Genomic DNA, 27670 nt, shown 5'->3' with positions numbered 1-27670 from the left:
TATATAAAAATATGAAATGTGTTTGTTTGAGAGAGGAGAGAGATGTTGCTGCGACCATGGCGTGGTCCCTTTGATGCCTTATCCTGGAGCAGGTCGTCCCTCTGGGGCGGTTCGGACGGTGCCCGAGCTCTCCTTCCCTTCCTGGATTCCATTTTACATCATAATCCCTAAAAATCCCCTGACCCCCCTCACTCCCCCTCCCCTTCCTCGGGCTGTCGGACGCTTTGCTTTGAGGTGATTCTGTAATTCCTTTCTTTCGGGGGAGATTCCACTGGATTTTTCACCCTTGTACTCCCACTGCCCTCCCCTGCCGGCACTGGGCCTTGGCGGGTTTTCCTTTGGATTTTTACCAGCCCTTTTTTTGGCAAGGATCCCTGTCCTGTGGGAGTGGAGCACTGGGATCCCTGTCCCGTGGGATCAGAGCACATGGAGTTGCTCCGATGGGGGGTCGTGGGCAGAGGGGCTGAGACCTGGCCAGGACCCTCTCTGGGGGCAGTTGGAGCCTCCTCGGGGGAAATGTTGAATTTTTTTTTTTTTTTTAACAGCCAACATTGGTCTTAAGAATAATAATAATAATTAGGAAAAAGGAGCATCTGCAGAGCTCATCCAGCCCGGAGCGAGGGGGAAGCACCGGGATGGCACTCGAGGGTTTTGTTGTGGCACTGCTTGGAGGTGGCTCCTAAAAAAGAAAAGGGGTGTTTGGAAATGGGGTACAGTTCAGGAAAAAGCTTTTTGGTGTTCCAATATCTGGCTCTTCCCGCCGTGGGAGGGCCAGGACGGCTCGGTCCTTTCCGTTCTTCCTCCCACACCCTCCTCTTCCTGCCCCGGATGATATCCGTGCTCCCTGCGTTGGGAACAGGCCGAGGGGGGGTTGATTCCATCCCAAAACAGGGTGGGATATGGGATGTGGATCCCAACCTCCCTCCCCTCCCCTCCCTGGAGGCTGCAGGGAGAAATCTTGGTTTGTTTCCAAGCAGCAGTTTGGGGTGAGCTGAGCAAGGAGTTCAGTCTGAGCTGGAGGGGGGAGCAGAGAGTGGGATGGGGGTCCCAGGAACGACCCTGGGATGTGGAACTATCCTGGCTCTGGAGATGAGGAGGGCGCTGAGCTCGGGGGGAGGGTCCCAGAGTGCTGGAAGGGCCTGGGGATGTCCCTGTTTGTGGTGTTGGGGTCAGTGTTTTACCCTCTTGCTCTTGGGGGTACAGAGGGGAGGACCCCCGTGATCACCCCCTGATCCATAAATCCCACCTGCCTGGGATGTCCTCCCCCCCTCAGGGCTTCTGCTGGGGCATTTTCTACAAAGAGGTGATTTTTTTTTTCCCCTGCCTGGGAATAATCTCCGTGGGATGAGGAGAGTGGCCACCCCACCCCTGTGCTCCTGGGACACCCCCTTCCCGGGACACCCCACTCGGGAGATATCCCCACTCCAGGGACACCCCACTCCTGGGGACACCCCACTCCTGGGACACCCCCTTTTCCTGGGAGATGCTCTAGCAGAGCCAGGACCACCAAGTGGGTGCTGGCAGTGGGGGCTGAGTTGCCAAAATCCCTTTGGGAAACCCTCTGGAGAGGAATTCAACCAGTGCCCCGTGTCCCCCTGCTCTCCGGGTTTATCCACACTCAGAGGCTTCCCAGGAGCCAGAGACTCCCAGATCCCACCCCCAGGGATCCCCCAACCAGCCGGGGCCGAACTGTGAAGCTCGACTGTTTTTATTTTGGGGTTTTTGTGTAAAAAGCAAAGGCGGCAGAAGCTCTGCGGGGAGGGGGGCTCAGGGCCCGGCCCACCCCCCTTACCCCCCCCCTCCATCCCCGCTCTCTCTCTCTCGATATCTATTTTTGCATTTGTATATTTTTATATAGGAAACTTTAAGCATTTGTATTTTAATACCCTGTGAAGCACTATGAGCTCCCCCCGCCCTCCCCACCCACCCCAGCACCTGGAAAACCACAAAGGATTGGGAGAAAACAAGGAGGTTTCTTAATTTAATTGTCAATAGATGATTTCTCCTCCCCCCCCCCCAACCTGTTTACCCCCACCCAGGGGTGGGGGGAAGGTCCCTGACCCCCTCCCCAAGCCCAGCTCTGCTCCATCCCAGCCCCCCCCATGCCCAGCAGGGATCAAGTGCCAAACCCGATCCCGGACCCTCAGTGGGGGGTCAGGCTCTGCCAGGGGTGTTGGGGTGTCCCCCCAGTGATGTTCCCCGTGCCCCCCCTCGGTGATGTTCCCCGTGTCCCTCTCCTTTCCCCTCCCCATGATGTTCCCTGTGTCCTGACCCCCCCCCCCCTTCCCAGGTGATGTTCCCTATTGTCCCTGATGGAGTTTAACTTTTCCTATGGAAACGCCGCTGGGGTGTGGGGAGGGAATCCCAGGAGACCCCAGGGTGGGCTCTGCTCTGAGCCTGGGCTGCTCCCCTGTGTTTTTTTGGGGGGGATCAGAGGATTTTAGGGGGGGGGGACACCACCAGCCCTGCTCCCATTGCCGGGGGGGGCAGCTGGGCCTGATCATCCCCCTTCGGGCTCTGCAGCACTGGGGTCCCTACCCTGCTCCCGGCACCCCCCAAACCTCCCCCAGAACCCCCAAACCCCCCCAGCAGCCCCCCCCCAACCCCCCCAGTCATTCCCGGGGACACACACACACAAACGTGCCTTGATAAAGGGGTGACAGGTTGGGGACGAGTCCCCCCCGCTCCCCTCCTGCTCCCCCCAAAGGGGTCGGGGGGCTCTTGGGGGTGGGGGCTGTCCCCAAGGCTGCCCCCATCTCCCAGCTTTAATCCACTGTCACCCCTTCATTCCGGGGGGGCCGGGGCCGGTTCTCTATGCAGTGGGGGGGGGTCCTGGGGGGACAGCCCCCCCCCCCAAACTGGCAATAATTCTCTCCCTGTTTGATCTCGTCCCATCTCTGTTCTATTTTAATTTGGGGGGGAGGGGGAGGGGGAATTGGTTTTTACGAATCCGGTGGCTGATGTCATAAAACCCCCAAAAGGTTGATTTTTGGGGGGTGATTTTTTTGGGTCCCAAAGTGCTATTTTTTTGTACAAAAGACTTAGATGAAAATTGTTAGTTTTGGGGGGCTCCTTTGTAAATGGGGAACGACGAGTTCTTTTGTAATAAACACGAGTCGCTGGCGTTGTCTGGAAGTCTGCAGGGGGGTTGATTTTTGGGGGAGGGTTGGGTTGATTTGGAGGGTGGGGGAGGCACAGCTGGTTTTGTGGGGGGTCAGGGGTGCAGTCCCATAGAGGGAAACTGAGGCACGACACCAGTGGGACTGTGGGGACAGGGGACACTGAGGCACAGAGCTCGATTTTGGGGGTGCTGGGGCTGTGGGGATGAGGGAGACAGGCACAGAGCTTGATTTGGGGACTGGCAGTGCCTTGGGGGGGTGTTGGGACTGTGGGGACAGGGGACACTGAGGCAGAGAGCTCGATTTGAGGTGTTGGGGCTGTGGGGACAGGGGAGACCAAGGCACAGAGCTCAATTTTAGGGGGCTGTGGCTGTGGGGACAGGGCACACTGAGGCACAGAGCTCAATTTGGGACTGGCAGTGCCTTGGGGGGGGGGGTTGGGGCTGTGGAGGGTAGGGGGAACTGAGGCAGAGAGCTTGATTTGGGCTGTTGGGGCTGTTGGGACAGGGAACACTGAGGCACAGAGCTTGATTTGGGGGGCTTTGTTGGGGTGCCAGGTGATGCAGGGCGGGGGGCCAGGGCTGGCTCCCCACCAGGACTGTCTCACTCCTCCCTGGTGCGGGGGCAGCACCTTCCTCCTCCTCCTCCTCCTTCTCCTTCTCCTTCTTCTCCCCGGGCCGCTCCACTTCCCACCGGCCCCCGCACGCTCCGGCCCCGCGGAGGCTCCCATGGGGCGGCCAGGTGGGTGCTGGGGGGCCCCAACCCGGCTTGGGGGGGGGGAGTCTTTTTTGGGGGGGCTGAGAGCCACCACCCACCCGTGCGTGTGTCCCCCCCCCCAGGCCCCCGCAACCTGAGCTGCGTCTCCTACAAGCACCCGAGCGTGCGGGGCGGGCTGGGGGGCGCGGGGGGGGCGGCGGCCGGCGCCGTGCGCTGCCCCCCCGGGCAGTGCTGCATCGGCATCTGGAACCGCAGCCACGCGCTGGTGCAGGGTGAGACCCCCCGGGCTGGGCAGGGGTCGGGGGGCTGCGGGGGGGGTCCTGCCCCGGTGAGATTTTGGGACTGGGGCAGAATGGAGGGGCTTGGTCCTGCCCTCGGGGGGATGGGGGGGGGGGGCAGAAGGGGCCTGATCCTGCCCTGGGGTGTCTGGGGAGACACGGGTCGGGGCTGGGGGGGCTGGGGCAGGGAGCGGGGGCTGAGCCCATCCTGGGGGGGCTTTGGAGGAGGCTGCTGGTCCCTCCCCAGAGCCTGCGCTTGACCTTGGCCTTGAGAAGTGGCTGCAGCGGCGCTGGGAGGGAGCGGCTGCGGGGGGGGGTCCCGAGCAGGGGAGTGCCAGGCATGAGGGGTCCCGGAATAGGGGGGCTCTCAGGGAAAGGGGGGAGTGCCAGGAAGGGGGAGTGCCAGGCATGAGGGGTCCCGGAATAGGGGGGCTCTCGGGGAAAGGGAGGAGTGCCAGGGAGGGGGAGTGCCAGGCATGAGGGGTCCCGGACAGGGGGTCCCTCCTGTCCCCTTGCCCCATCCCCGTCTCGAGGTGCTCCCCCAGTACCTCCGGGGTGCCCCGGTGACGATGACGCTGTTCCCAGGCTGCTGGGGAGGTGGGGGGGCCGCCTGCCCCTCACCCACCTGCACCCCCAGCCCCGCGGGACCCCCCGGCGGTGCCGTCCTCGTTTGCCTGTGCCACGGCCACCTCTGCAACGGGAACACCACGGCGACAGGGACAGGGACGGGGACGGGCACGACCTTGGGGCTGGGGGGGCCCCACCAGGGCCCAGGTACGGGGAGGAGCACTGGGGGGGGGCAGGTGGGACCCACTGGGAGGCGGGCGGGTTCTGTGGGACTCTCGGGGGTGGGACTGAGGACACACGGGGGACTGGGGGGACCCACGGGGGACCCTGAGACCTTCAGGGGACCCACGGGTGGATGTGGGACCCATGGGGGGATGGAGGCACAAATGGGGTGTGGGACCCATATAGGACTTGGGGGGGACCTGGGACCACAGGGGATCTGGGGGGGACTTGGGGACCCATGAGGGGGACCTGGGACTCACGGGCGCCTGGGGAACCCATGGTATCCCCTAAAAAGTCCCCCATCCCCACCCTGGCCGCCTGGGTCCCCACCAGGTGGGGGGGCCCTGTGTCACCTGAGCCTCTGTCCCCAGTGCCCGGCCAGGGGGGGTCCACGGGGACCCTGTGGCTGTGGGGGGCCGGCCCCCTCCTCCTCATCCTCCTCACCTGCCTGGGCATCCTCGGTAGGGACCGGGACACGGGGGGGAGGGGGGGACCCCCGGGCACAGGCACCTGTGCCCCATGTCCCCTGGGTGTCCCCAAGTGCCACATCCTTGATGTCCCCAGGGTGTGGGTCTCCTGGGGTGGGTGGGTGGGTAGGGTCCCCAAGTGTTGTGTCACCCTGTCCCTGGGGCAGGGGGGTCCCTGCTGTCCTGGGGCCCCCTGGGTGGGTGGGTCCCGGGTGGGGTGTTCCCAGGATGCAGGAGCCCCCAGATATGGGGATCCCCCTGTCCCCCCAGGTGGGAGCCCAGGGGTCCCTGATGTCCCCAGACCCTGTGTCCCTGACTGGGGGGGTTCCTGGGTGGGAGGTCCCTGGATGTCCTCGGGGTGTCCCCGGTGTCTCCCATGTCCCCCATCCAGGGCTGCGACGGTCAAGGGCCCACACGGGGCAGCCACCCCGGGAGGGCCGGAGAATCGGGGTCCCCCCAGAGCCCCCCCAGAGCCCGGACCTGCCTGCACTGCACTTCCTGCAGGTATGGGGCACCCGTGGGTGGGGGGCACCCAAGGGGGGGCACACAATGGGAGGGAAGCCACTGGGGGGGACCCATGGGCAAGGGGCATCCAACAGGAGGGACATCCAAGTGGGAGGGCAGTTAAGGAGACTGTACTGGGGGGTCACCCGTGGAGGTGTGTGAAGGGACTAGGGGGGTACCCATGAGGGTGGCACAACGAAACACAAGGCTGGCAGTACTGAGGGGTGCCCAGGGTGTGGGACACCAGGACCGGGCACACAAAGGGGTTAAGGGGGCACCCGTGGGGGTGGAACAATGAAACACAGGGCTCAGAGTGCCCGGGGGTGCCTGGGGTGGGGGACAGTGGGACTGGGCACACGAAGGGGTTAAGGGGGCACCCGTGGGGGTGGAACAATGAAAAACAGGGCTCAGAGTGCCCGGGGGTGCCTGGGGTGGGGGACAGTGGGACCAGGCACACCCGTGGGTGCCCGGGGATGAACATCCCTGAGTGTTGGGGTGCCCGGGATTGGGAACACCCCAGCAGTCCCGACTGTGTCTCCCCCCCCGGGGCAGGTGCTGCAGTCGGGGCGATTCTCGGCGGTCTGGAGGGGGACCCTTCGCCAGCGGCCCGTGGCCATCAAGGCGTTCGCGGCGGGGGCGGGCGGGCGGTTCGCGGCTGAACGGGCCGTGCACGCCCTGCCCCTGATGGAGCACGAGAACGTGGCCCGGCTGCTGGGCACGAGGGGCGCCGGGCCCCGCGCCCGCGGGGGGCTGCTCGTCCTGCAGCTCTACCCGGCCGTGAGTCCCCGCGGGGGCGCGGGGGGGGGGTGGGTGGCACGGGGGAGGGGGGCAGCGGCTTGGGGGGCCAGGGGAGTGTGCGAGGCTCTGGGTGTGCACGGGGGGGTGCAGAAGTTGCTGGGGGGTGCACAGGTGTGCCTGGGCTCCGTGGGGGGGTGGACAGGTGTGGACAGATGGGCCTGGGCTGGGGGGGTGCACAGGTGTGCACAGGTGTGTACGGGTGTGCCCAGGCCATGGAGGTGCCCACCCTGGTTGGGCCCCTGCCGTGGACACCCCATAACTCGGGGTGCCCCAACCCCCCGGGGGGGGAAAGGAGGGGCTGCCCCACGTGCCCACCCATGTCCTCCCGGTGTCCCCAGGGGTCCCTGCGCCAGTTCCTGGGGCAGCACGTGGGCACGTGGGCGGGCAGCGTGCGCCTGGCGCTGTCCCTGGCCCGCGGCCTGGCCTTCCTGCACCAGGAGCTCTGGCGCGACGGTGAGCGCGGCCCCCCCGCCCTGAGCTCTGCCAGGGGGTCCCCCTGCCCTGTCCCCCCCCCCAACTCTGAGCCCCCCCCTTCCCTCCTGTGCCTCCCAGGGCTGTACAAGCCCAGCGTGGTGCACCGGGACCTGAGCAGCCAGAACGTGCTGGTGCGGGAGGACGGGACCTGCGCCATCGGGGACTTTGGGCTGGCGCTGGCGCTGCCACCGCGCGCCCAGGACGGCACCGGGGCACGGCACGTCGTGGCCATCCGCAAGGTGGGGGGGTGGGGTGGAATGGGGTGAGATGGAATGGGATGAGGTCAGATGGCACGGGATGGGTCATGACAGGGTGGGACAGAACAGGGATGGGATAGGATGGGAAGGGAAGGTGACAGGCCAGGGATGGGGATGGGAAGGGAAGGGAAGACAAGGGAAGGTGACAGGCTGGGGATAGTGATGGGATGGGATGGGATGGGATGGGACGGGACGGGACAGGACGGGACGGGACGGGACGGGACGGGATGGGATGGGATGGGATGGGATGGGATGGGATGGGATGGGACGGGACGGGACGGGACGGGACGGGATGGGATGGGACGGGACTGGACAGGACAGGAGGGGATGCGATGGGATGGATGGGATGAGATAGGACATGATGGGGTGGGAGAGGATGGGATGGGATGGGATGGGAAGGGAAGGTGACAGCCTGGGGACGAGACCCCCCGAGCTGCTGGCAGGGTAGTGTCTGGGTGCCAGCCAAGCCATCATGCCCGAGCTTGGCCAGCCCCAGTGCAGGGGGCTGGTGCCCCTGTGCTCCTGTACCCCCGTGCCCTTGACCCCGCACGGGGCTCACGGCCCTGGTGGGCACAGGCGGGCACCCAGCGGTACCTGGCACCTGAAATCCTGGACGAGAGCCTGGACCTGCGGGCCTGGGGCCGTGCCCTGCGCCAGGCCGACATCTACGCCCTGGCCCTGCTGCTCTGGGAGATCCTGTCTCGCTGCCAGGCCCTCAGCCCCGGTGAGCACCCCTGGGGGTCCCCCCCTGCTCCCTGCGGGCCCCCCCGGCCCTGCTGACCCCCTCCCTGCCCCACAGGAGCCCCTGTGCCAGCGTTCCAGCTGGCCTACGAGGCGGAGCTGGGCTCCAGTCCTACAGGGGCACAGCTCCGGCGCTTGGCCGCGGACGAGCGGCGGCGGCCGCTCATCCCCCCCGCCTGGCACCAAGCCCCTCAGGTCAGACCCCCGGGGGGCACCCCCCGATTGGGTGCCCGAGGGTGGCCCAGGGTGCTGAGGGTGCCCGTGGGTGGGGGTGACCCGTGGGGGTCCATTCCCAGAGAGTCCCACGGGTGTGCAGGTGACTCAGGGGGCCCATGGCCGAGGGGGGGTCCCTGCCTTGGTGCCCAGGGGGGTCTGGGTGTGCCCAGGAGGATCCCTGTCCGGGGGTATCCCTGCCTGGGAGGGTGTCCCTATTTGGGGGTGTCCTATCCAGTGGGACTCTCCTGAGTGTGGGGATGTTCCCCCACCAAGGGGGTCCCTCTGAGTGCACGGGGTGGGGGGTCCCACATCCCGGGGGGTCCCTGCCTTGATGCCCAGGGGTGCCTGGGGGAGCCCAGGGGTGCCCCTTCCCAGGGGGTGTCCCTTCCTGGGTGCCCGGAGGTGCTGAGGGTGCCAGGGGTGTCCCTGCCTGGGGTGGGTGTCCCTGTTTGGGGGATGTCCCTCTTTGGGGGTGTCATGCTCGGCGGGATCCCCTCGGCATGGGGGTGTTCCCCCTCCCCGCTGAGCTCACAGCTGGGGTGGGGGGGATCCCACAGCCCGGGGGGGCTCTGCCGGAGCTGCTGGAGGACTGCTGGGACCCCGACCCCGAGGCGCGGCTCTCGGCCGAGCGGGCGCTCCAGCGGCTGCAGCGCCTGGCTGCGGGTCCTGCGCCCCCCCCGGGGGACTCCGGCCCGCGACCACCCCCCTTTCGCCAGGTACGTGCGGGGGAAACGGAGACACCGGGAGCGGCGGGGGGGGGGGGACGGAAGGGGGGACCCGGGAGAGGAGCCGCACTCTGACCACGCCCCAAGGGAGGGGCTACAATACAGGCCCCGCCCATGGGGAAGGAGCCTGTCACTAAGCCCCGCCCCCTCTTCCTGCCGGGAGGGGCCGCGGCCGGAGCGCAGGTGGGAGCGGAGCCCCCGAACCCCCCTGATCCACCCCCTGTGCACCCCAACCTCGCCTGCACCTCATTCTGCACCCCAAAACCCCTCCTGCACCCCAAACACCCCCTGCACCCCGTTCTGTACCCCAAAACCCCCCTGTGCACCCCAACCCCCCCCTGCACCCCGTTCTGCACCCCAAAGTCCCTCTGTGCACCCCAAACAGCCCTTGCACCCCGTTCTGTATCCCAAAACCCCCCTGTGCATCCCAAACACCGCCTGTACCTCGTTCTGCACCCCAAAGTCCCTCTGTGCACCCCAACCCCCGCCGCACCCCGTTCTTCACCCCAAAATCACTCTGTGCACCCCAACCCCCCTCGCACCCCGTTCTGCACCCCAAAATCGGCCTGTGCACCCCAAACACCACTTGCACCCCGTTCTGCACCCCAAAACACGCCTGTGCACCCCAAGCCCCCCCTGCACCCCATTCTGCACCCCAAAGTCCCCCTGTGCACCCCAAACCCCGCTTGCACCCCCAGACCCACCCAGGACTCCCAGATCCCCCCTGTGTAACCCCAATTTCCCCCTGCACCCCCAAACCCCTTGACTCCCCCATAACACCCCACATCTCAGGCTCCCCCCTGCACCCCCACATCGCCCTGCCCCTCTCACACCCCGGATCCAGCCCCCGGGGCGGGGACACACACACACATGGCCGGGCCCCCCTGAGCTACCGTGGCTGTTTCCCCTCGGAGGCCGGGGGGGTCCCCGTGGCAGTGGGGGTCCCCAGGGATCTTTCCTGGGGTACTGGGGGGTCCCCACTCACCCCATGTGCCCCCCCAGGTCCCGGAGTCACCCACCATGTGGAACCCTGGTGCAGGTATGGGGGGGACACCCCAGAATGGGGGGGCTGCCTTGACCCCCACTCCTGCCCCCTCCCCTGGGCAGTGACGGGTTGGGGGTCCCCCCCTCAATCTTTTCTTTCCCCCCCCCAGGGCAGCCGCCCCCCCCCAACCCCGTGTACCCCCCAAACCCCACGTACTCCCCCCAGGTGCCACCCCCCAACCCCGTGTATCCACCCCCCGGGGTACCCCCGAACCCTCTGGGGGGGCCAGGGCAGCCCCCATACCCCCCTGGGCCCCCCCCGTACCCCACAGGCCCTCCCCTGGGCCCCTCGGCCCCCCCCCCAGTTCCACCCCTGCAGCCCCCCCACCCTGGGGTGCCCGCCCTGTACCCCCCCGGGCTGGACAAGAAGGCGGCCAAGAAGATGAAGAAGAAGATGAAGAAGGCTCAGAAGAGGCACAAGGTGGGGGGGGGGTCGCGGGGAGGGGGCACAGGGGGTCTCCCCCGGCCTCTCCCCAGATGCTCATGGCTGTGCTGTCCCTCCACAGCGCTCTTCGTCCTCCTCCTCCTCCTCCTCCAGCAGCTCTGACTGAGGCTCCTGCCACGACCCCCTGGGACCACCCGGGACCCCCCAGGACCACCTGGGACCACCCCTGTCCTCCTGGGAGGACCCAAGACCCCCTGAGACCACCAGGGTCCTCGTGCCCATCATGTCTCCATGTCTCCCCACCCCATGGTCCCAAGAGGGGCTCTGGGTGCTGGGGGGGCCCAGGGGTGCCCCCCAATAAAGCCCTGGGACACCCCAATATGTGTCAGTGTCTCTTTTGTGCCACTGGGGGGTGAGAGGAGAAGGGAGCGGGGGGTACAAATCCCCTGGGGGGGGTCGGGGGTGGGACACAAGCCCCCTAAGCCCCTCTGTGGGGGGAACTGCCCCTCTGCCCCTATTGCCCCCCAGTCCCTCCCATTGCCCCCCCATTGCCCCCAGTGCCCCTCTTTGCCCCCCAGTTGCCCCACGGCCCCCCTTACACACTTCTGCCCCCCCAAACTTTTCTCTCTCCTTGCTCCCCCCATCCCTCACCCCCATTACTCCCAATTGCCCCCTGTGCCCCCCATTACTCCCCATTAGTCCCCAGTGCCCCCATTGCCCCCTATTGCCTCCCAGTGCCCCCCATTCCCCCTCGTCCCCCTCATTACCTCCCAGTGCCCCCCATTGCACCCAGAGCCCCGTCCCCCTATTGCCCTCCATTGCCCCCATAACCACCCCAGTGCCCCCCATTACCCCCCATAACTCCCCCACTGCCCCCATTCCCTCTGATAACTCCCCATAACCCTCCATTCACCCCTTTGCCCCTCATTCCTTTCTTAACTCCTCCAGTTCCCCCATTCCCCCTCACGCCCCCCCATACCCCCCCAGTTCCCCCCTTTACCCCCTCACCCCCGTGCGCCCCCTCTCTCATCCCTCCCAGCCGCAGGGCGGCGCTGTGCGGGGCGCGGCGGCCGCTCTGTCCCGCCCCGCGCGCGCGGTGCGTTTCCGGGTCGGGGCGGGTGTAAATCGGGCCGCGCCCGCCGCCCCCTCCCAGACCCGCGGCCGCCGCAGCCGGAGCAGCCGCGCCCGCGCCGCCGCCGCCGCCATCCCGCGCGCCCGCCCGCCGCGCTCCCTCCCCGCCTCCCCCCCCTCCCTCCCGCCCTCCCTCCTCCTCCTCCCGCTCCGCCCGGAGCGCCCTTCGCCCAACGCCGTTACCGGCGCCGACACAGGTAGGCCCGACCCCCCCCCCTCCCCCCCCCCACCAACACCACCCCCCTCACAACCGCCCCCCGCGCCCCCCCGGCCGCCATCCGGGTCCGACCAACCCCCCCACACCACACCCCCCTCTCGGGCCGGGCCCTGGCGCGGCCCCCCCGCCGCCCCCCCCCCCCTCCCCCTGCCGGCCGCGCCCTCACGGCGCCCGCGGCCTGCGCGGCCTGTGCGGCCTGTGCGGCCCGCGCGCCCCGCGCCGCCGGGGGGGCGGCGGCCCGAGGGGGTTGGGGGGGGTCCGGGGGAGCCTCTGTCGTCCCCCCCCCTCTCCTCGCAACCCCCCCCGCCGCCACCCCCGCCGGAACCGAGCCCGGGGGGGTCCGGGGCGCCGCGTGCGTCACATGGCGCCGCCGCCCCCCGCCCGGGCCGGCTGGGGGGGGGGGGGAAGGGAGATTTTTTTTTTTTTTTCTTTTTATTCCCGTTTTTACGTTTTGTTGTTTCGGGGGTTTTTTTCTTCAGTTTTGGTTTTGGGTTTTTTTTGTTTGTTTTTCAGTTTTTGGGAGTTTATATTTTCCCGGCCGGGTCCGTTTGTTTTTTTTTTTTCCGCCATCCCGCGCTGTTGTTCTCCCCCACACACACCTCCAGAGTGGAAAGGGGGGGTCGCCCTCCTCTTCGTTGGGGCATCCGTGTTTCCTCCTCCCCGAGCCCCCCCGGGCCCTGCCCGGTGCGGAGCCGCGATCCCCGGCCGGGGATCTGCCCCCGAGCCCCCCGGTTCTGGGGGGGTTTCAGAGTCCTGGGGTCGGTCCCCCCCAGCCCGGTCCGGGCTCCAGAGCCCCTCCGCCAGCTCCCGGTTCCCCCCGCCGGGCTCCGGGGCCCATTCGAAGCTACCGGCCCGGAACCCCCCCGCTTACCCGCCCCTCACTCCGGGGGCTCCATCGCTGTCCCGGGGGTCGCCCTGTAACCCCCGTTCCTGTCGCGGTCCCCCAGCCGGGTTCGGAGCCCAGGACCCCCGGCCTGGTTCCCCCCCCCCCCGCCCAGGGCTGAGCTGGCTCAGGAGCCGCGTTCCCGCCTCAGGGACAGGCGCGTTTTGGAGCCACGTCCCAGCCCCAGGAACCCGGTCCCCCCCCGTGCTGGTCCCAATTCGGGACGGGGATCCCGGGTGGGGTTGGATCCGGCGAGGGGGAGCTCGGGGAAGTTTTCCTGCGGAGGAGCTTCGCCGGGAGCCCGGAGCGGGGCCGCTCGGCCCCTTTTGTCCCCGGGACCGGCCGGGGCTCGTGGGACGAGCGGAGACGGGTCCGGGTGGGCTGGGAGCGGGAGAATTGGGGCCGGCTCTGCTTCCCAAGCCGGGCCGGCGGCGCCAGTTTGGATGTGGTGGGATGTCGGGCTGAGCTCATGGAGGCCGCGACTCCGGGCCGCGGCAAAACCCTCTGGTTTGCCAGCGAGGCAGCGCTGCCCCGGCCCGCGAGCGAACCCCTGGCCGTGGTTAAACTTTGATGGGGCAAAAGCGAGGGCTGAAAAGGGAGTTTATTTACCGGATTCCCATTAAACGCCTGGCTGGGGCCGGTCGGGCTGTTTTGCAACCGCTGCCGACTCAGGTGGTTTGAAACCTGATCGTGCGCTCATGTGGCCTTATCTGGGTCCGAGGGAATCGCCTCGGAACCTGCTCTGGGAGGCCCCACGCGGGCGCAGGGCTCAGGGAAGTGGATGTGGTTTATTTTCTCCCCAGTCCTGGGTTCTCGGAGGCTCAGACCTCCGGGAATGGGGCACTTGCTCCTGCTGGGTAGCTGCAGGAAGGCTCGGGGTTTGGGGAAGAAGTGGGGCTCACACAGACAGGCAGGTTCCCCAAAGCTGTACAGCCCACTCAGGGGCCCCTCTTAGGTCCCCAGTGCCCCCTGGTTGTCCAGGGACCGTTTGTGTCCCCAGTCCCACCTGAGGGTCACCCTGAAGTTCTCAGTCCCTCCTCGGGGTCCCTTGTCCCCACAGGAAGCCCCTGTAAGAGCAAGACCCTTGTGGCCTTAGGAGCTGCTGGATCCTGGTGGGATCAGGCCAGTTCAGCCCTGGAAACGGGCAGGAGGAGCAGCCAAACCACCATGGATCAACTCTCTGGGGAGGTGCACGGCCCGAAACTTCCGGGGGGAGATTTGAGGGGAGAAGAAGCGCGGGGAGGTTGGAATGCTGCTGGAATGGGCTGGGGAGGGTTGGAAGAGCCTCACCCGGCCCCTCTCATCCCCAGCGCCGCTCACCCAAGGCCCGAGCGCTGCCACAGCCTGAGCCGACCCCACCATGGACACCGGAGTCATCGAAGGGGGTCTCAATGTCACACTCACCATCCGGCTACTCATGCACGGAAAGGTTTGTGTCCCATCCATCCCCAACCCTCACCTGGCACGGGGTGCGCTGGGTGCTTCCATGGCGGGCGGGGGGAATCTCCTGGAGCTGCTGCAGAGCCGGGAATGTGTTCCTGGCGCCCGGCCGGCTCCTGGGGTGCAGCAGCAGCGCCGTAAAAGCACAGCCAGGGAGGAAAATAATAATGGGGGGCAGGGGGATCGACCTGGAGGGAGCTCAGGTGGGAGCAGAGTGTCAGTGCACATCCTTGGGTGTCTGGAGGGGACAGATCCCAAGTGCTCAGGAACTTGTTTGGGCTGTAAAAGGAGCAAGTTTAGACTATAAAAGGAGCAAGTTTGGACTGTAAAAGGAGCAAGTTTAGACTGTAAAAGGAGCAAGTTTTGGCTGTAAAAGGAAGGAGTTTAGGCTTTGGGACTCCTGGAGTTTTTAAAACGCTGACTAATGGTGCTTTTGTTTTCATCCCAGGAGGTGGGAAGCATCATTGGGAAGGTAAGTGAGGAACCACCGCTCTCATCCCGCCTTCCCCTTCTCTCCTCGTCCCCTCCCCTCCCCTCCCCCACAGCCACGCTAACGCCTTTTTCCTTTCTCTCCTTCCTCACAGAAAGGGGAGTCCGTGAAGAAGATGCGTGAGGAGGTGAGTCCCGGGGCCAGGGAGGGTCTGCGGGGGGATCCGGGGGCGGCGGCGCGGGGCCTTCCGAGGGCTCCGCAGGCAGCGCGGAGGCAGCGGCCGGAGCGGCGGCGCGGGGAATGCCGGGAGGTGTGGGCAGGCGCGGCAGGAAGCCGAGGAGGAGAAGATGGCTGCCCGAGCCGAGGGAGGGAGGAGGGAGGGAGGCGGGGAGGAGGGCTCGTCCCCAGCGGGGGATCCTGGGGAACTCCGGCTGCCCCGCGGTTGCCCTGGGGGGGTCGAGGGGGGCCCGGAGCGCTGAGGTGGCGTTTGCCTCCCGCAGAGCGGAGCTCGCATCAACATCTCGGAAGGGAACTGCCCCGAGCGGATCATCACCCTCGCGGGACCCACCAACGCCATCTTCAAAGCTTTTGCGATGATCATTGACAAACTGGAAGAGGTGTGTCTGCAGCACAAGCCCCCTCCTCACCATAGTCACTGCCCCCGTTTGCCCCTTTCCCTGGGTAAATTGACCCCTGTGTGCCAGGGGGTCTGCACTTGGGAGGCCTTTGTCCCTGCTGGGTTTGTCCTGCTGGGGCTGAGCAACAGGTTGGGCCATTTCCGCATGGATGGCCGGTGTTTCCCTGTGGGGCCCCCGATCTTTGCCCGTCTGGGAGCTGGGTCAAGGTCCAGGCAGTGCCGGAGCCAGAGCCCTGCAGGGACTTCCCTGGGCACTGGTTAAACAGTTTTGGGCAGAATCCCCCTGGCTCTGCTCGTCCTGCTGCCACTTCCCCTCGTACATGCCCCAGTGGGGACCAAAGCTCGTCTCCATCCCTGACCGCACCGAGGAGGGGGCTGGGGGTGTAACTGTGCAGCACTGGAGGAGGAGCTGCACCATACCCCTGGTCCCATTGAATCTGCAACTTCCAGGGGGAATGTTGATCCTGGATAACCTGGATCCTGTCTGTGGGCATGAGAGCCTACTCAGGGCTGTGATGTTGAGGAGGTTTCCATCCTGCTCTGCACTGGAGGCACTGGGAGATGGGAGTGCTCCTTGCCTGGTGTGGGGCAGAGCTCTGTGGCCCTTGCCTCGCCCATGGGGGTACAAATCTGTTGTCCTTTGGATTTGGGACACTTCCCTGGGAGGAACAGCCCTGTGCTGGCAGCTCTGTCCCCAAACCCCCCTGCTCTTGCCTAAAAGGCTGCAGAGCCCAGAGCTGTTTGTGCCACACGCTGAGAGCCGGAGTCCTCTGAGGGCCAAGCGTGGCCCTGGGCAGCGGCCTTGGAACTGAAGCTTTGCTTTTAGTAGGTCAGTTGAGCCCTGGCCTTGTGCCTCCCCTCCCCCTGCCAGCACATGATCGCTGTAATCGGTGCCGGGATTGTTTTCCTGGAGCTCCTGCCTTGATCCCTGGTGCAGCGGGAGGCTCCGTGCTGACCTGGGAGCTGTGGAGTCTGAGCCCCCAACCCTTGTCCCCCCCCCAGCAGTGACACAGCTGATTCTTAGTCAGCTGAGGTGTGACCCACCCAGGGCTGGGGGCGGTTAAAACCCCGTTTCCACTGAGACAACAGAGTGTGGCTGCTGCTTCCCCAAAACGCGGCCGTTAAGGAATCCCTGGAAATGGGACTGGGAGAGCCCCGAGGTCACCTTGGCTGGGGCTCCTGGTGCCAGCGTCATCTCCCTGTCCCTGTGCTGGGCACGTCCCCGCTGCGTGCCGGTGCCATTCCGGCGGGGATGCTGTGCCAGGCCAGGCCAACCCCTCTGAGCCCCTCCTCTTCCTCACAGGACATCAGCAGCTCCATGACCAACAGCACAGCTGCCAGCCGGCCCCCGGTCACCCTCCGACTTGTGGTCCCTGCCAGCCAGTGCGGGTCCCTCATTGGGAAGGGAGGCTGCAAGATCAAGGAGATCCGAGAGGTGCGTGGTGGCCACCCCGGGGGGGAGGTCTCCGTGGGGCTCTGGGTGCCCCCCCATGGTACCACGTGGCAGGAATGTGGCATTACTGGGATGTTTTGGAGCTCCCTGTGTTTTTAGTGCTCAGGAAACTGAGACTCGAGGCAGACCCTTCCCTGCCCAGTGCTGTCCCCCACAGCTGGACGCCTGGGTTCTTGCTCCCCCCTCCTTCCCATGGCTCCTGAGTGCCCCCTCCCCAGCCTTCTCCCAGTTTTTGGAGGGGGAGATGTGCTGCCAGGCCCATGCTGCCCTCACCCATGCCATTTAGCGCTGGGTGCTGCTGGATTAACTCTGCTCAGCTCTGCTGGCGCAGAGATGGGCTTGGCTTGGGTTACAGGGACAGGCTGAGCCCAGGTCCCCCTCTGCTGCCTCGGGCTCCCAGTGCTTGACTTGTATCCAGCTGGGATTAAAGGACTTTATTTTGGGGGGGAAAAGGAGGAGGGGGGAACAGTTTTGGCTATGTATAACCATCCACGGGGTTCATCGCTGAGGTCACAACCCTCCCTGGGGTCTGACCGGTTATTTTTAACCCTCGACTTGGCAGAGCACGGGGGCACAGGTCCAGGTGGCAGGGGACATGCTGCCCAACTCGACTGAGCGAGCCATCACCATTGCTGGGATCCCACAGTCCATCATCGAGTGCGTCAAACAGATCTGCGTCGTCATGCTTGAGGTAGGGCCCCTCCTCAGGCCTGTGTGGGGGATCCCACTGCCCTTGGCAGCTGTGTCTCCTCCATGAGGTGGAAACGCTGAGGGTGGAGAAAATGACTGCTGGGGGATAAAGGGATAGCTGGGGATTACAGCCTCATCCAGGTGAGGCTTGGAGCCGCTTAAAACCGGGGTCGAGCGAGGCCTCGAGAGCTGCTCACGGTGACCGGTCGTGCTGCCCAGCACGGTGACACTGAGCTGTCCCACTGCTCCGCTCCCGGGCCTTGTGCCTGGGATGGGGAAGAAATATCATTGCTGTGGGTCCCCCAGACGGCCAGTTGGGAAGCTGAAGCAGAGCCCTGGGGTGCGGGGAGGGAGCTGTTGGTGCCAGCGGCCCTCGGTGTCTGACCTGCTCTCTCTACCTGTCACCCAGTCTCCCCCGAAGGGTGTCACCATCCCGTACCGACCCAAGCCATCCAGCTCTCCCGTCATCTTTGCAGGCGGCCAGGTAAGGCCTCTCCTCTGCTCCTGGGGTGCGGGGTGGGGAGGGGGGCAGGGGGTGTCGTACCGAGCTGCCAGCGCGCCCCGACCACTCCGCGTGCCCGTCACCCACGCCGTGCCTCCGGCCCAGAGCGGCTCTGCTGGGCCTCAGCCTCCCAGAGCCAGCTCCAACCGTCCCTGCCAAGGGATGAGAGTGGGGAAAGGGGACAATTTGGGAGGAGGGGATGCTGGAAAACACTCCTGGAGTTAACCAGCCAAAAAAACATTGCCAGTGTGGTGGCAGCAGTGGGGATTTGAATGGGGCCGAGGCTCCAGCTGCCAAACCCAGGCTCTGCCCCTCTGCCTCGGGCTGGCTCCAGGGACATTGGTGTGACCTGCTGTGGGTGACCGGCCCGGAGGCTGGGGCTTCTCTGCTCTCCGTGACTGGCTCTTGGGGGTGCAAAGGCTCAGCCTGTGCCGTGGGTAGGGTTGGGGTGTGCAAAGGCTTCGTCTCGCACGAGGGGAGGGTGTGTCAGATAGGAGTAGTGTCAGGTGACTGGAGTTTAGTCCCTCCTGCGCTGAGCTGAGCTGGGGAGTCGCTCCCTGCCGTGAGCCAGGTTACAGGGGACAGGGCTCCCTTGGGATCCTGTCTGCTGTAAAGCCCCGAATCCCCCTGCCCTCTTCGGGGTGGGGGATGCTGACTGGGAGGCCGGGCCCAGGAGCGGATCACCCGCTCCCACCCTGCGGTTCCCAGGGCTGCCGTAAAGCTCGGAGAAACCACGGCGACTCGTGCAAACGCATCCGCTGCCTTCCTGCTGCCAGGGAGACCCCTCGGGGTGGGCTCCGGCCCGGGACCCGCGCAGGCAGGGCCTGGCCTTGTCGGTGGAGGCCTCCGTAGGCAGGGAAGGGGGTCAGGGAAAAGGGGTAGCTGCTGCCGGCCTCCCTGAGAGCCAGGCCTGACTCTGCTCTCCCCCCCCACGCCAGGCCATGCTTGTTTTGGGGACGGACCTGCCGCCGTCCCCTTCCTCCCCACCCCTGCCCTCCCTGCCTCTTCCTCCCCCCCTTGAACCCGGTCAGCCCCCCCCGCCTCTCCGACAGCTTCTCCCGCCGCTCTGCCCCCCGGGGGAAGCGCCCTCCCCCTTGCCAGCGGAGGGCCGTACGCGCGGACCCCCGGGGCGGGAGCCGGCCGCCTTCCCCGTTAGAGCAGTGAGGAGCAGGCTTCCCACGGCCACGCATCTCTTCCCTCCCCTTCCCCTTTTTCTCCCCCTTCCTTCTTTCCGCCCCCATCCCTGGCCCAGGGCCGCGGCCAAGCCCCGCAGCAGCCGCCCGGGCCCCCCCGCTCCTGGCGGCCGTTGGGCTCTGTCTTTGCAGCTCAGAGTCGTGCGTAGAGCAGGGCGAGCCCTCGATCAGCACTGAGCTAATGTGGATGTGAGTTTGGTGTTAGCGAAAGGTTTCGGATTGACAGCCCTGGAGACTGAAGTCCTCTAATTTATCCACAGGACAGGTACAGCAGCGGCAGTGCGAGCTACCCCCACACCGCCCCATCCATGTGCCTCAACTCTGACTTGGAGGGACCACCTCAGGAGGTGAGAGGGGAGTTCAGTCTCCACGGCCCGTTCAATCCTTGGCCTCTCTGAGACTGCCAACAAGGGTGGCATCCCCGTCCCCGTCCCCCAAAACCGACAACGGTGGCTTTTTGTGCTGTGGACTCCTGTCCACTGGGAACTGGACTCTGAGCCCACCAACCTCTCCTCACGCAGGCCACCCGGCAGCCACTGCATGGCAACGAACTTGGGCCAATTCCAGCCTGGGCTGCAGTTCTTCCGGTGACCTGGAAGTGAGGCTGTGTACCCCCCTCTCCCCTTCCTCTCCCACCCACCCCCACCTGCCCGGCCCCCCCAGACCTCCCCAAACCTTAGCCAGCCAGGCCCCAGCCAGTGACTCGCCCTTTCTGGGTAGCTTCAGGAGGCATCTGAAGTCTGTGGCTGTCCCTTAACCTCGAGTTAACTCGGAGTTGTGGCAGGTCAGGCCCTCGCCTCGTTCCCCTCCGAGCGCTGGGCCGTGTCGAGCAGCGGTAGCCAGCGCCAGCACTGACCTGTAGCTTGCCCGGCGACGTTGTCCTAGGCGTGCGGAGTGACGAGAGGACTCGGAACGGGGCAACTTTTTTTTTGGGGTGGGGGGAGGCAGGGGAGCTGCTGGGCCGGGGCAGAGAGGGGCCGGGAGCAGCAGCAGGGCCGGCGGGGCGTTGGATCCTCCCTGCCTGTGCGGGGGCGCAGGGATAGCAGCATTGTCGGACTCACCACACCATAACATCTTCATCAAGATCCCAGCCGTTCTCTTGTTGGTTTTTATTTTTGGTTTTTTGGTTTTCTTTTTTTTTTTTTTTTTGTCTGCCACCTTTTTTTTTTTTTTTTTTTTTCATTTTTTTTTTGGTTGTTTTTTTGGGGGGGGACGGCACCGATTCTGCCCACCCCCCTCCCCGTACCCGCCACGTCAGGCCAATTCGAGTAACCGCCAGCCTAGAAACTGCTTGTGACAGCATTTATCCGTCCCCTGCCTCTCCTGCCCCACTTCCCTCGCCCCGGAGAACTCTCCACCTTGGCTCTCTGACTTCCTGGCTAGTTGAAATCTGTCTGTCCCTGGGTGGCTGTCCGATGGTTGTTAATAGGACTGTTTTCCTCCTTTTGTAGGCCTATACCATTCAAGGACAGTATGCCATTCCACAGCCAGATGTAAGTTTTTATTTACAACTTCTTGTCTTGAAATCCACCCTTTTCCTTCCCCCCTTCCAAAATTTTCTCCGTGCTTTCTCCACTCGAGCTGCTCAGCTTGGGCCGAATGCTCGATCTGATCCGAGCCCCCCCCCAAAAAAACTCGCCCCCCTCAGTTGGCCTTCCTGCAGCCAGCTTCACCCGGCCTCAGAGCTCTCCCTGGATCCTCCCCTCACCTCCTCTCTGACACTTCCCTGCTCCTGTTATATTTTTTTTCCAAACCCACCTCTCCCTGGCTTGGCATTTCACACCAGCTCCGGCTTTTCCCTTGCCCCCACCCCCTTGCTCCTCCTCCCTGAATTCGGCACCAGAACACCCCCCCCCAGCACACGGTGGCTCTCCCGGGGCAGGGGACAGCTGGCCCAACGAGTGGGCGCAGGTGGCAGTCGGGGAGGGGGTTGGATCCGGCCCATCCCAGGCTGCTGCCAGCCTGGCGGGTCCGTTCGGGAGAGGAGGGACCATCCCGGCAGCGGCCGCCTCTCCCGGTGCTGTCGGACACCTCCATCCTCTGGCACCCATCCTCATCCCGTAGGGGCTGGTCTCTGCTCCTGGCACCTTAGAGCAGCGAGGGGGGGGTCTGACGCGCCAGGCCAGGGGGGAGAGGGGCTTAGAAGGAAGCTGGGCTGGAAGAGCTGCTCCTTTGGCGGAGCTGAGCTGTGCTCTGTCCCCGTTCCTGCCGCTCCCCCGCAGTGCTGCAAGCACCTGCTCCCTCCCGCTCCTCTCTGCTTCTCTTCCTGAGCTCCTCCAGACCTCACTGCACCGAGGGGTGGGCGCAGCCCCCAGCCCACCTTGGCCTCCGTGCGGAGAGGGCCGGGCCGCGTGCGGAGGGGCCGGGGCGGCGGGGCCGGTGTCCGTGCGGGCGCGCGTGCGGGGTGAGTCCTGGCCCCCCCTGGCCTCGGGAAATGGCTAACGCCAGCCTTTTCTCTTTTCTCTCTCTTTTCCCTCCTCTAGCTGACCAAGCTGCACCAGTTGGCAATGCAACAGTCACACTTTCCAATGTCTCATGGCAACACTGGATTCAGTGGTATGGAAACTCCTTCTCTCCGTGTGCGCTAGCGCGGGCCGGAGCCCAGCCCGGGCTGCCCCCGGCTCCTCCGTGGGGCCGCGCTCGTGCTCAAAAACCTAAACCCAAACGTTCCCCCGAGCTGGGCCCGGCCAGGTAACGATTGTTGTGATGTCTCTGGGGGCTGCAGGGGTAGGGACAAGCCGAGCCCGGCACAGGCAGGGCCTCCATCCATGCTGCTTCCCTCCCTCATCCCCCCCGTACTCTGCCAACACACTGGGAGACCCCCGGCCCGCAGCACCCGCTCTCTCCCCTCCGGCTACTCCAGGCCTGAGCAGGCAACTGCTGAGTTGTACCAAATTTGCTTTAGATTTGCTAAGATGGCTAAAAAAAAAAAAAAAGAAAGTGGAAAAAAAAAAAATACCCGTTTGGGGCTCTAAACTTGAGACAGCCAAACTCATTGTGACTTGTATCTTAACAGGCATTGACTCCAGCTCTCCAGAGGTGAAAGGCTATTGGGGTAATGATCCAAACACACAATCTGTAGTTACTCTGTTGTGTATTGATGCTGCCTGGGGTCTCGTTCTCCTTGATAGATTCTACCCGCCTTTGTGCCCAGAATGAGGGGGAAAGGGGGTTGAGGGGAGCCCTAGAAGGGCTGGAGTTGCAGCCTGACTCAGCTGTCCGTGCCCTGGAGCTCAGCTGGATAGTGGAGAGCAGCAGGATTGGGCAGAAGCTCAGCTGTCCCAGCGAGCTGTGGGCCCTGAGCTTTCCCCCCGCCCCCCAAAAAAACCACACTGAGAGGAGCAACACCCAGCCAAGGAGGTGCTGGAGCTGTCAGGAGCTGGAGGTGGCGGGGACAGCACCGTGTCACCTGCTGTGTCCCCAGAACACTGCCTGCCCCCACCCAGAGCCTCAGGGCGAGGTCTCAAGGCTCCCACTGCTCCCTCTAGCAGGGAGTGAGCTGGGAAGGGGGGAAAAGTGTGAAAACATGGAAAAAAATGCACATGGCACACACGCTTGGCCCCGTACGAGGCATGAGTGGCCTTGCAGTGCCAGCCAGCATAGCACTGCCCTGCCGGACCTCAGAGAGGAGGAGGAGGAGGAGGAAGGAGGGGTGATGTAGCCCTTGGAGGTTGGTACTGGAGTGGGAGCAGAGCTGAGTGCCCGGCTGGAGCCCCCCAGTGCCAGCACCCTGCTCCCGGATGGAGGACCCTGCGGTGACAGACGGGGAGGGGACAAGGGGGGGAGAAATCAGGGGGTGAGTGAGGAGCAGGGGGGAAGCAAGGAGTGGGTGGGGAGCAGCGGGGGTTGGAGTGACCTCCCAGCCTGCTCTGCCCTCCCCAGCCTGCTCGGAGGCCTCCCAGGCAGCCTAAAGCTGGCAGCACTTGGGGTGCTGCACCCCCAGTCTGTCATCCCCCTCACCTGCCCCCCCTCTCTCTGTCTCTGAGCAGGTTTGGATGCCTCTGCTCAAACCACCTCCCATGAACTCACCATTCCAAACGATGTGAGTATCCCAGGGGCATCGGGGGGGTGGAGGCATCGTGGGCAGACAGCTGCCCCTTGGCCCTGGAGGTCCCCAGGATCTGCCCCTCTTAACAAAAGGGGTGTGGGGGTGCCTGTTCTCAGCTTTAAAGCTGCAGCAGGCTCGTGGCTGCACCCCAAAGTGCCACCTCGGGCCACTCTGGCTGTCACCATATTCCTTATCCCCCTTCCAGGGGGCTTGAAGGCAGAAAACCCCTTTTTCAGCCCCTTAAACTCCCTCTTCCAACTCCTCAACCTCGTCCTGCTCCCCCCCCACCAACTAATCATCCAATCATGAGATTGTTAAGGTTGGAAAAGGCCTCTCAGGTCACCAAGTCCAACTGTTCTCCCAGCACCATCAAGGCCACTACTGAACCGTGTCCCCAAGGGCCACATCCACGTGATTTGGGACACCTCCAGGGACAGTGACCCCCCCCACTGCCTTGAGCAGCCTGAGGCAGGAGCTGCACAATTCCCACGAAGGAATTTTTCCCCAGTGCCCAACCCTAGGAGAGGTGCCAGGCAGGGGGGTGAGGACGATGAGGGTTAATTAATTAATTAACTAACACTGCTGCTGCCTCCCCCCAGCTGATTGGCTGCATCATCGGGCGTCAGGGCGCCAAGATCAACGAGATCCGCCAGATGTCCGGGGCGCAGATCAAGATTGCCAACCCCGTGGAAGGATCTACTGACCGGCAGGTGACCATAACTGGATCTGCAGCGAGCATCAGCCTGGCCCAGTATCTAATTAATGTCAGGTGAGTCCCCGCTGACGAGGTTCCGGGGGGTTCCCAGGCTCCCCTCCCTGTTCCCCGCATGAGGGGAAGGGGTTTTCTCCCTCCCACCCCGTGTTTTCCCCTGTTTCCTTTCCCCCTTCCCTGTGCCTGCTGCCCCAGTTTCCCCACTGCGATCGCCTCCGGGGCTGTGAGACGCTGCAGGGTGATGGATTTGGCTGGAAAAGCTCCAGCCGTGGGGGGAGTCTGTGGCTGCAGAAGGAGCCTCTTGGTGGTCTCTGCTGTTCCACTGCGGTGCTGAGGGGTGACAGGAGGGGCTCCCTGGCCCTGCTCCTGGGGATCCCGAGCATCCCAGCAGGATACTGTCATCCCAGAGAGTGGCTGGTGCTGCTGGCAGGGCCTGGCTCTGCTCTGGTGCCGTGGGTAGCAGTGGCAGGGCCTGGTCTCAGGCCACCCATGTCCCTTTGTCCCATGTTCCCTGCCCTGAGCCAGGAGTTGCACCCTCCCTCCCCTGACTCCACATGGCCCAGAGGGGCTGGAGGTCCCTGGGGCCGTGTCCCTCATCTGGGGGTCCCTGGGGCTGTGTCCCTGCTCCGTGTCACTGACGGCAGAGCAGGAGCTGCCAGTGATTGTCTCTGGTTTTTGGCTCATTCCCTTCACGGTGCCCAGGGTGTGACCTCATGGCTGAGCCAGGCTCATTCCCGGGGGTGGGTGTGGGGGGTCCCATGTGTGGCTCAGCCAGGCCTGGCAGTGCCACTCCCCTCCCCTCCCCTCCCTCCTTCCCTCCCTGCCCTCCCTCCCCCTCCACCAGCTCGGCTCCTGCGCCGTTTTTTGCTGTTTGTCCTGTGCCTTTTTTTTTTTTTTTTTTTTTGTTTCGCATTTTGTGCTGTTCCTTCCCTCCCACCCACCCGTGGTTTGTTTTGTTTTTCTTTTTTATTTTTTTTTGTTTGTTTTTTTGTTCCTTTTCTCCTCTGTTACAGTTTAGAAAGCGCTAAACCCTCCTCCCAGGCAGCCTCCGTCACGATCCCTGACCACCTCAGCATCAACCTCTCTCAACCCTCCACCCCTTCTTCTTCTTCCTCCTCTACCACCACCCCCTCGCTCGCCACCGCGGGGGCCTCCGACGCACCCTCCAGCCTCCCCAACCCTCTTCCGACCGCCCCTTGTGTCTCCAGTCTGCTTGGCATGAAACCTGTCCCTCTCCTGGCGCTAAATGTCGTGTCTGCGGCCAAAGGGGCCGCGGCGCCCGCCGTGCCCTGTGTCACTAACAAACTGAAAGCGGAGAAGCAGAGGTTTTCCCCTTACTGAGGCTGCTCGGGGGACCCACACAGGGGTGGCAGCACCGGGACCCTGTAGAGGAGACTTGGAACAGCAATTTTCTCTATTATCCTCTTTATTTTTTTTTTTTAATTTTATTTTTTCTCTTTTTTTTTATTTTTTTCTCCTTTTTTTTTTCTCTCTTTTTTTTTTTTTTTTTTTTTAAATTTTCCTCCTTTTTACTCCAAAATCTGAGCTTGTGCTGCTCCTCGAGCAGAGTTTTCTTGCCGGCCGAGAGAGACTGTGTCCCCTTGTCCTGTGATCGGTCGATTCCTTCTCTGCCTGCCTGTAGCTGTCGCTTGTTAATTTTCATTTCTCCTCCTTTTTTTTTCCATTTTTTGAGTAGCTTGGTTGCAGTTGTGGGTCGGGAGGGGGGTTGGGAGGGTGGAGGGAGGGAGGGGGAATACATGATTTTGGGGGGGTTGGAATTGCATCCCCGGGGCCTCACCTGTCCTCTCTTAACTGTCTGTACCTGTAATAAAGTTGCCACGGTGAGAACCTGCTCTGGTAGATCTGTGCCGAAGCGGGGGGCCAGCCCCGGGGGGGTCCCCTTCTTGTCGACCCCTCTGCCACCCAGATTGGGGGGTGTGTGTCCCTCCCCCTCCTTAAATTGCAGGGAGGGAGGAGCTTTGAGCCACCTGAGAGGTGTGGCAGCTGTGCTGGGGTTGGGTTTGGGGGGCTCAGAGATGCCCTTGCAATGTCTGTGTGTTCCTTGCCTTGCCCCCCACCCTCCCCCTGCCTGAGGGGTCCCTGCTGAGGGTTCACCCCCCACTCCCATCGCACTCTCCCTTCCCTGCTGCCTCATTCCTGCCCCTCAGGGTCCCCCTTCCCCTGAGTTCCCCCTCTGCCCCCAGAAGCTTGGAGCAGAGCCAGCCATGCTCAGCCTGGACCCTCCCTCCCTCCCCACCAACCCCCTGGGAGCCCCTCAGGTGCCTTTTGGGGGGGGGCAGTGCCCTGCACCCCCCTCCTCCCCTCCCTTTCCTCGCTGCTTGTGCATAAACCACCTCCCTCTGCACCCCAAAACCCCCTCCTCTCCCTCCTGGGGGATTCCCTCTCCAGGTGCTCCCCACAGGGCTGCCTTCCTCCCTACCCACCTCTTCCTCGGGGGTCCCCTCTGATGCCTTTTCCTTGTTGGGGGTCCCCTCTGATGCCCTCTCCTCATTCAAGGATCCCCTTTGGTGCCCTTTCCTTGTTGAGGGGGCCCCCCCACCCTTTCCTCACTGGGGAGTCCCTCTGATGCCCTTCCCTCATTGGGGGCCCCTCTGAAGCCCTTTCCTTGTTGCAGGGGGTCCCCTAATCCCTTTCCTCATTGGGGTGGGTCCCTCTGACACCCTTTCCTTGTCAGGGGAGGCCTCTCTGACACCCCTCCACATTAGGGGGGGTGTCCCTGAGATACCCTTTCCTCGTTGCAGGGATCCCCTTTGCCCTTTTCTCACTGGGGGTTCCCTCTGACACCCTTCCCTCATTGCAGGTGTCCCTGTGATGCCCTTTCTTCATTGGGGGGGGCCCTTCCTCATTTGAGACTCCCTCTGATACCCTTTTCTCATTGCAGGGGTCCCTCTAAAGCCTTTTTCTCCTCGGTGGGGGGCCCTTCTGACCCCCTTTCTTCCTTTGGGGGGGTCCCTCTGACGCCCTTTTCTCGTTGCAGGCTCTCCTCGGAGACCGGGGGCATGGGCAGCAGTTAGGGGGGCCCCGGACCCCCCCCAGCCTCGCCATCCATCTGCGGCCCCTTTAGCACCGACCCAGGTTTTAACTAGTTTGTACATTTTCGGTTCCTCCAGCCTCGCGCCACTCACCAGGTTCAGTTGGTTTCATTTTTGTTCTGGTTTTTGGTTTTTTGTTTTTTTTTTTTTCCTCGGGTTTTTTTGAATTAAAAGAGAAAAGCATTTTAATTCCTTTCGTTCAGCTCTCTTAAAAAAAGCTGCTGAACCCCAAATCTTAGTTTTATAAAGCTTCTCTCTCCTCTCCCCTCCCTTTCCCCGCACCTCCCTCCCTTTCTCCCCCCCCCTCCTTTTTTCGGCTCATGAAGTTTCTGTTTTTGTCATAAAATGTTAAGAGTGGAAATAAAAAAAAAGGCAAAAAAAACCCAAACCCACAAAAAAGAAAAAAACACACAAAAAAAAAACATTTCAGTTTAGTTCTGTAACGTCAGGAAATTTTTCAAAAAAAAACTGAATAAAAAGATGGACTGGAGCTTTTCCTTGTGAATAGAACCTGCAGGATATTTTGGTTAATGGATCTGCCTGTCTCCGTCTTTATTTGAACCCCCTTGGCTCTTCCCAGTCCTCCCAGTATAGCCCCCTTTGGGTTCCCTCAGGAGAGGGATAAACCAGCCTGGTTGGCATTTGGGATCCTTCCAGAGTGTGGGGTAAACCAGCCCAGTGCTCCCAGTATGGCCCAGCTTGGGGATCCCTCTGCAGTGGGATAAACTGGCCCACTGCTCCCACTTATGACCCAGTTGTTTTGGGGT

At 63.8% G+C, this 27670-nt stretch overlaps 2 protein-coding genes across 11 annotated transcripts; both read left to right on the top strand.

Moving 5' to 3' along the window:
* The first annotated feature begins 4683 nt into the window (after positions 1-4683).
* AMHR2 (anti-Mullerian hormone receptor type 2) lies at positions 4684-10231 on the top strand. The gene is made up of 10 exons (XM_032713384.1): positions 4684-4888; positions 5275-5364; positions 5762-5874; positions 6427-6651; positions 7011-7125; positions 7225-7385; positions 7980-8127; positions 8203-8339; positions 8918-9076; positions 10088-10231. The coding sequence occupies exons 1-10, from the start codon at positions 4684-4686 to the stop codon at positions 10193-10195; spliced, it is 1461 nt and encodes a 486-aa protein (XP_032569275.1). The 3' UTR covers positions 10196-10231.
* A 1496-nt stretch (positions 10232-11727) lies between these two features.
* On the top strand, positions 11728-27438 carry PCBP2 (poly(rC) binding protein 2). 10 transcript variants are annotated; one of them, XM_032713602.1, is made up of 16 exons: positions 11728-11842; positions 14056-14174; positions 14634-14657; positions 14770-14802; positions 15116-15232; positions 16556-16687; positions 17268-17396; positions 17805-17879; positions 19351-19437; positions 19612-19677; positions 20542-20583; positions 21574-21646; positions 22107-22145; positions 23080-23132; positions 23738-23907; positions 26849-27438. In XM_032713602.1, exons 2-16 carry the CDS (start codon positions 14106-14108, stop codon positions 26883-26885), a joined length of 1146 nt encoding a protein of 381 aa, XP_032569493.1. In that variant the 5' UTR covers positions 11728-11842; positions 14056-14105; the 3' UTR covers positions 26886-27438. The 10 variants fall into 10 exon arrangements, with proteins under 10 accessions (XP_032569493.1, XP_032569495.1, XP_032569494.1 ...); XM_032713604.1 differs by lacking the exon at positions 19612-19677; XM_032713603.1 differs by lacking the exon at positions 22107-22145.
* Positions 27439-27670: the final 232 nt, after the last annotated feature.

Source organism: Chiroxiphia lanceolata, chromosome 30, assembly GCF_009829145.1.
Source record: "Chiroxiphia lanceolata isolate bChiLan1 chromosome 30, bChiLan1.pri, whole genome shotgun sequence".
NCBI classification, from domain to species: Eukaryota; Metazoa; Chordata; class Aves; order Passeriformes; family Pipridae; genus Chiroxiphia; species Chiroxiphia lanceolata.
The sequence above is the reverse complement of the archived record's forward strand: the minus strand, read 5'-3'. Positions and strand labels throughout refer to the sequence as shown.

What these genes read in the sequence shown, in the direction of transcription:
- AMHR2 (XM_032713384.1), top strand. Translation starts at nt 4,684, where the DNA reads ATGACGCTGTTCCCAGGCTGCTGGGGAGGTGGGGGGGCCGCCTGCCCC. An exon ending in CACCTGCCTGGGCATCCTCG is followed by an intron (nt 5,365 to 5,761) that starts GTAGGGACCGGG and finishes TCCCCCATCCAG; the next exon opens with GGCTGCGACGGTCAAGGGCC. An exon ending in CTGCACTGCACTTCCTGCAG is followed by an intron (nt 5,875 to 6,426) that starts GTATGGGGCACC and finishes CCCCCGGGGCAG; the next exon opens with GTGCTGCAGTCGGGGCGATT.
- PCBP2 (XM_032713602.1), top strand. Translation starts at nt 14,106, where the DNA reads ATGGACACCGGAGTCATCGAAGGGGGTCTCAATGTCACACTCACCATC. An exon ending in TGGGAAGCATCATTGGGAAG is followed by an intron (nt 14,658 to 14,769) that starts GTAAGTGAGGAA and finishes CCTTCCTCACAG; the next exon opens with AAAGGGGAGTCCGTGAAGAA. An exon ending in TGGCAACACTGGATTCAGTG is followed by an intron (nt 21,647 to 22,106) that starts GTATGGAAACTC and finishes GTATCTTAACAG; the next exon opens with GCATTGACTCCAGCTCTCCA.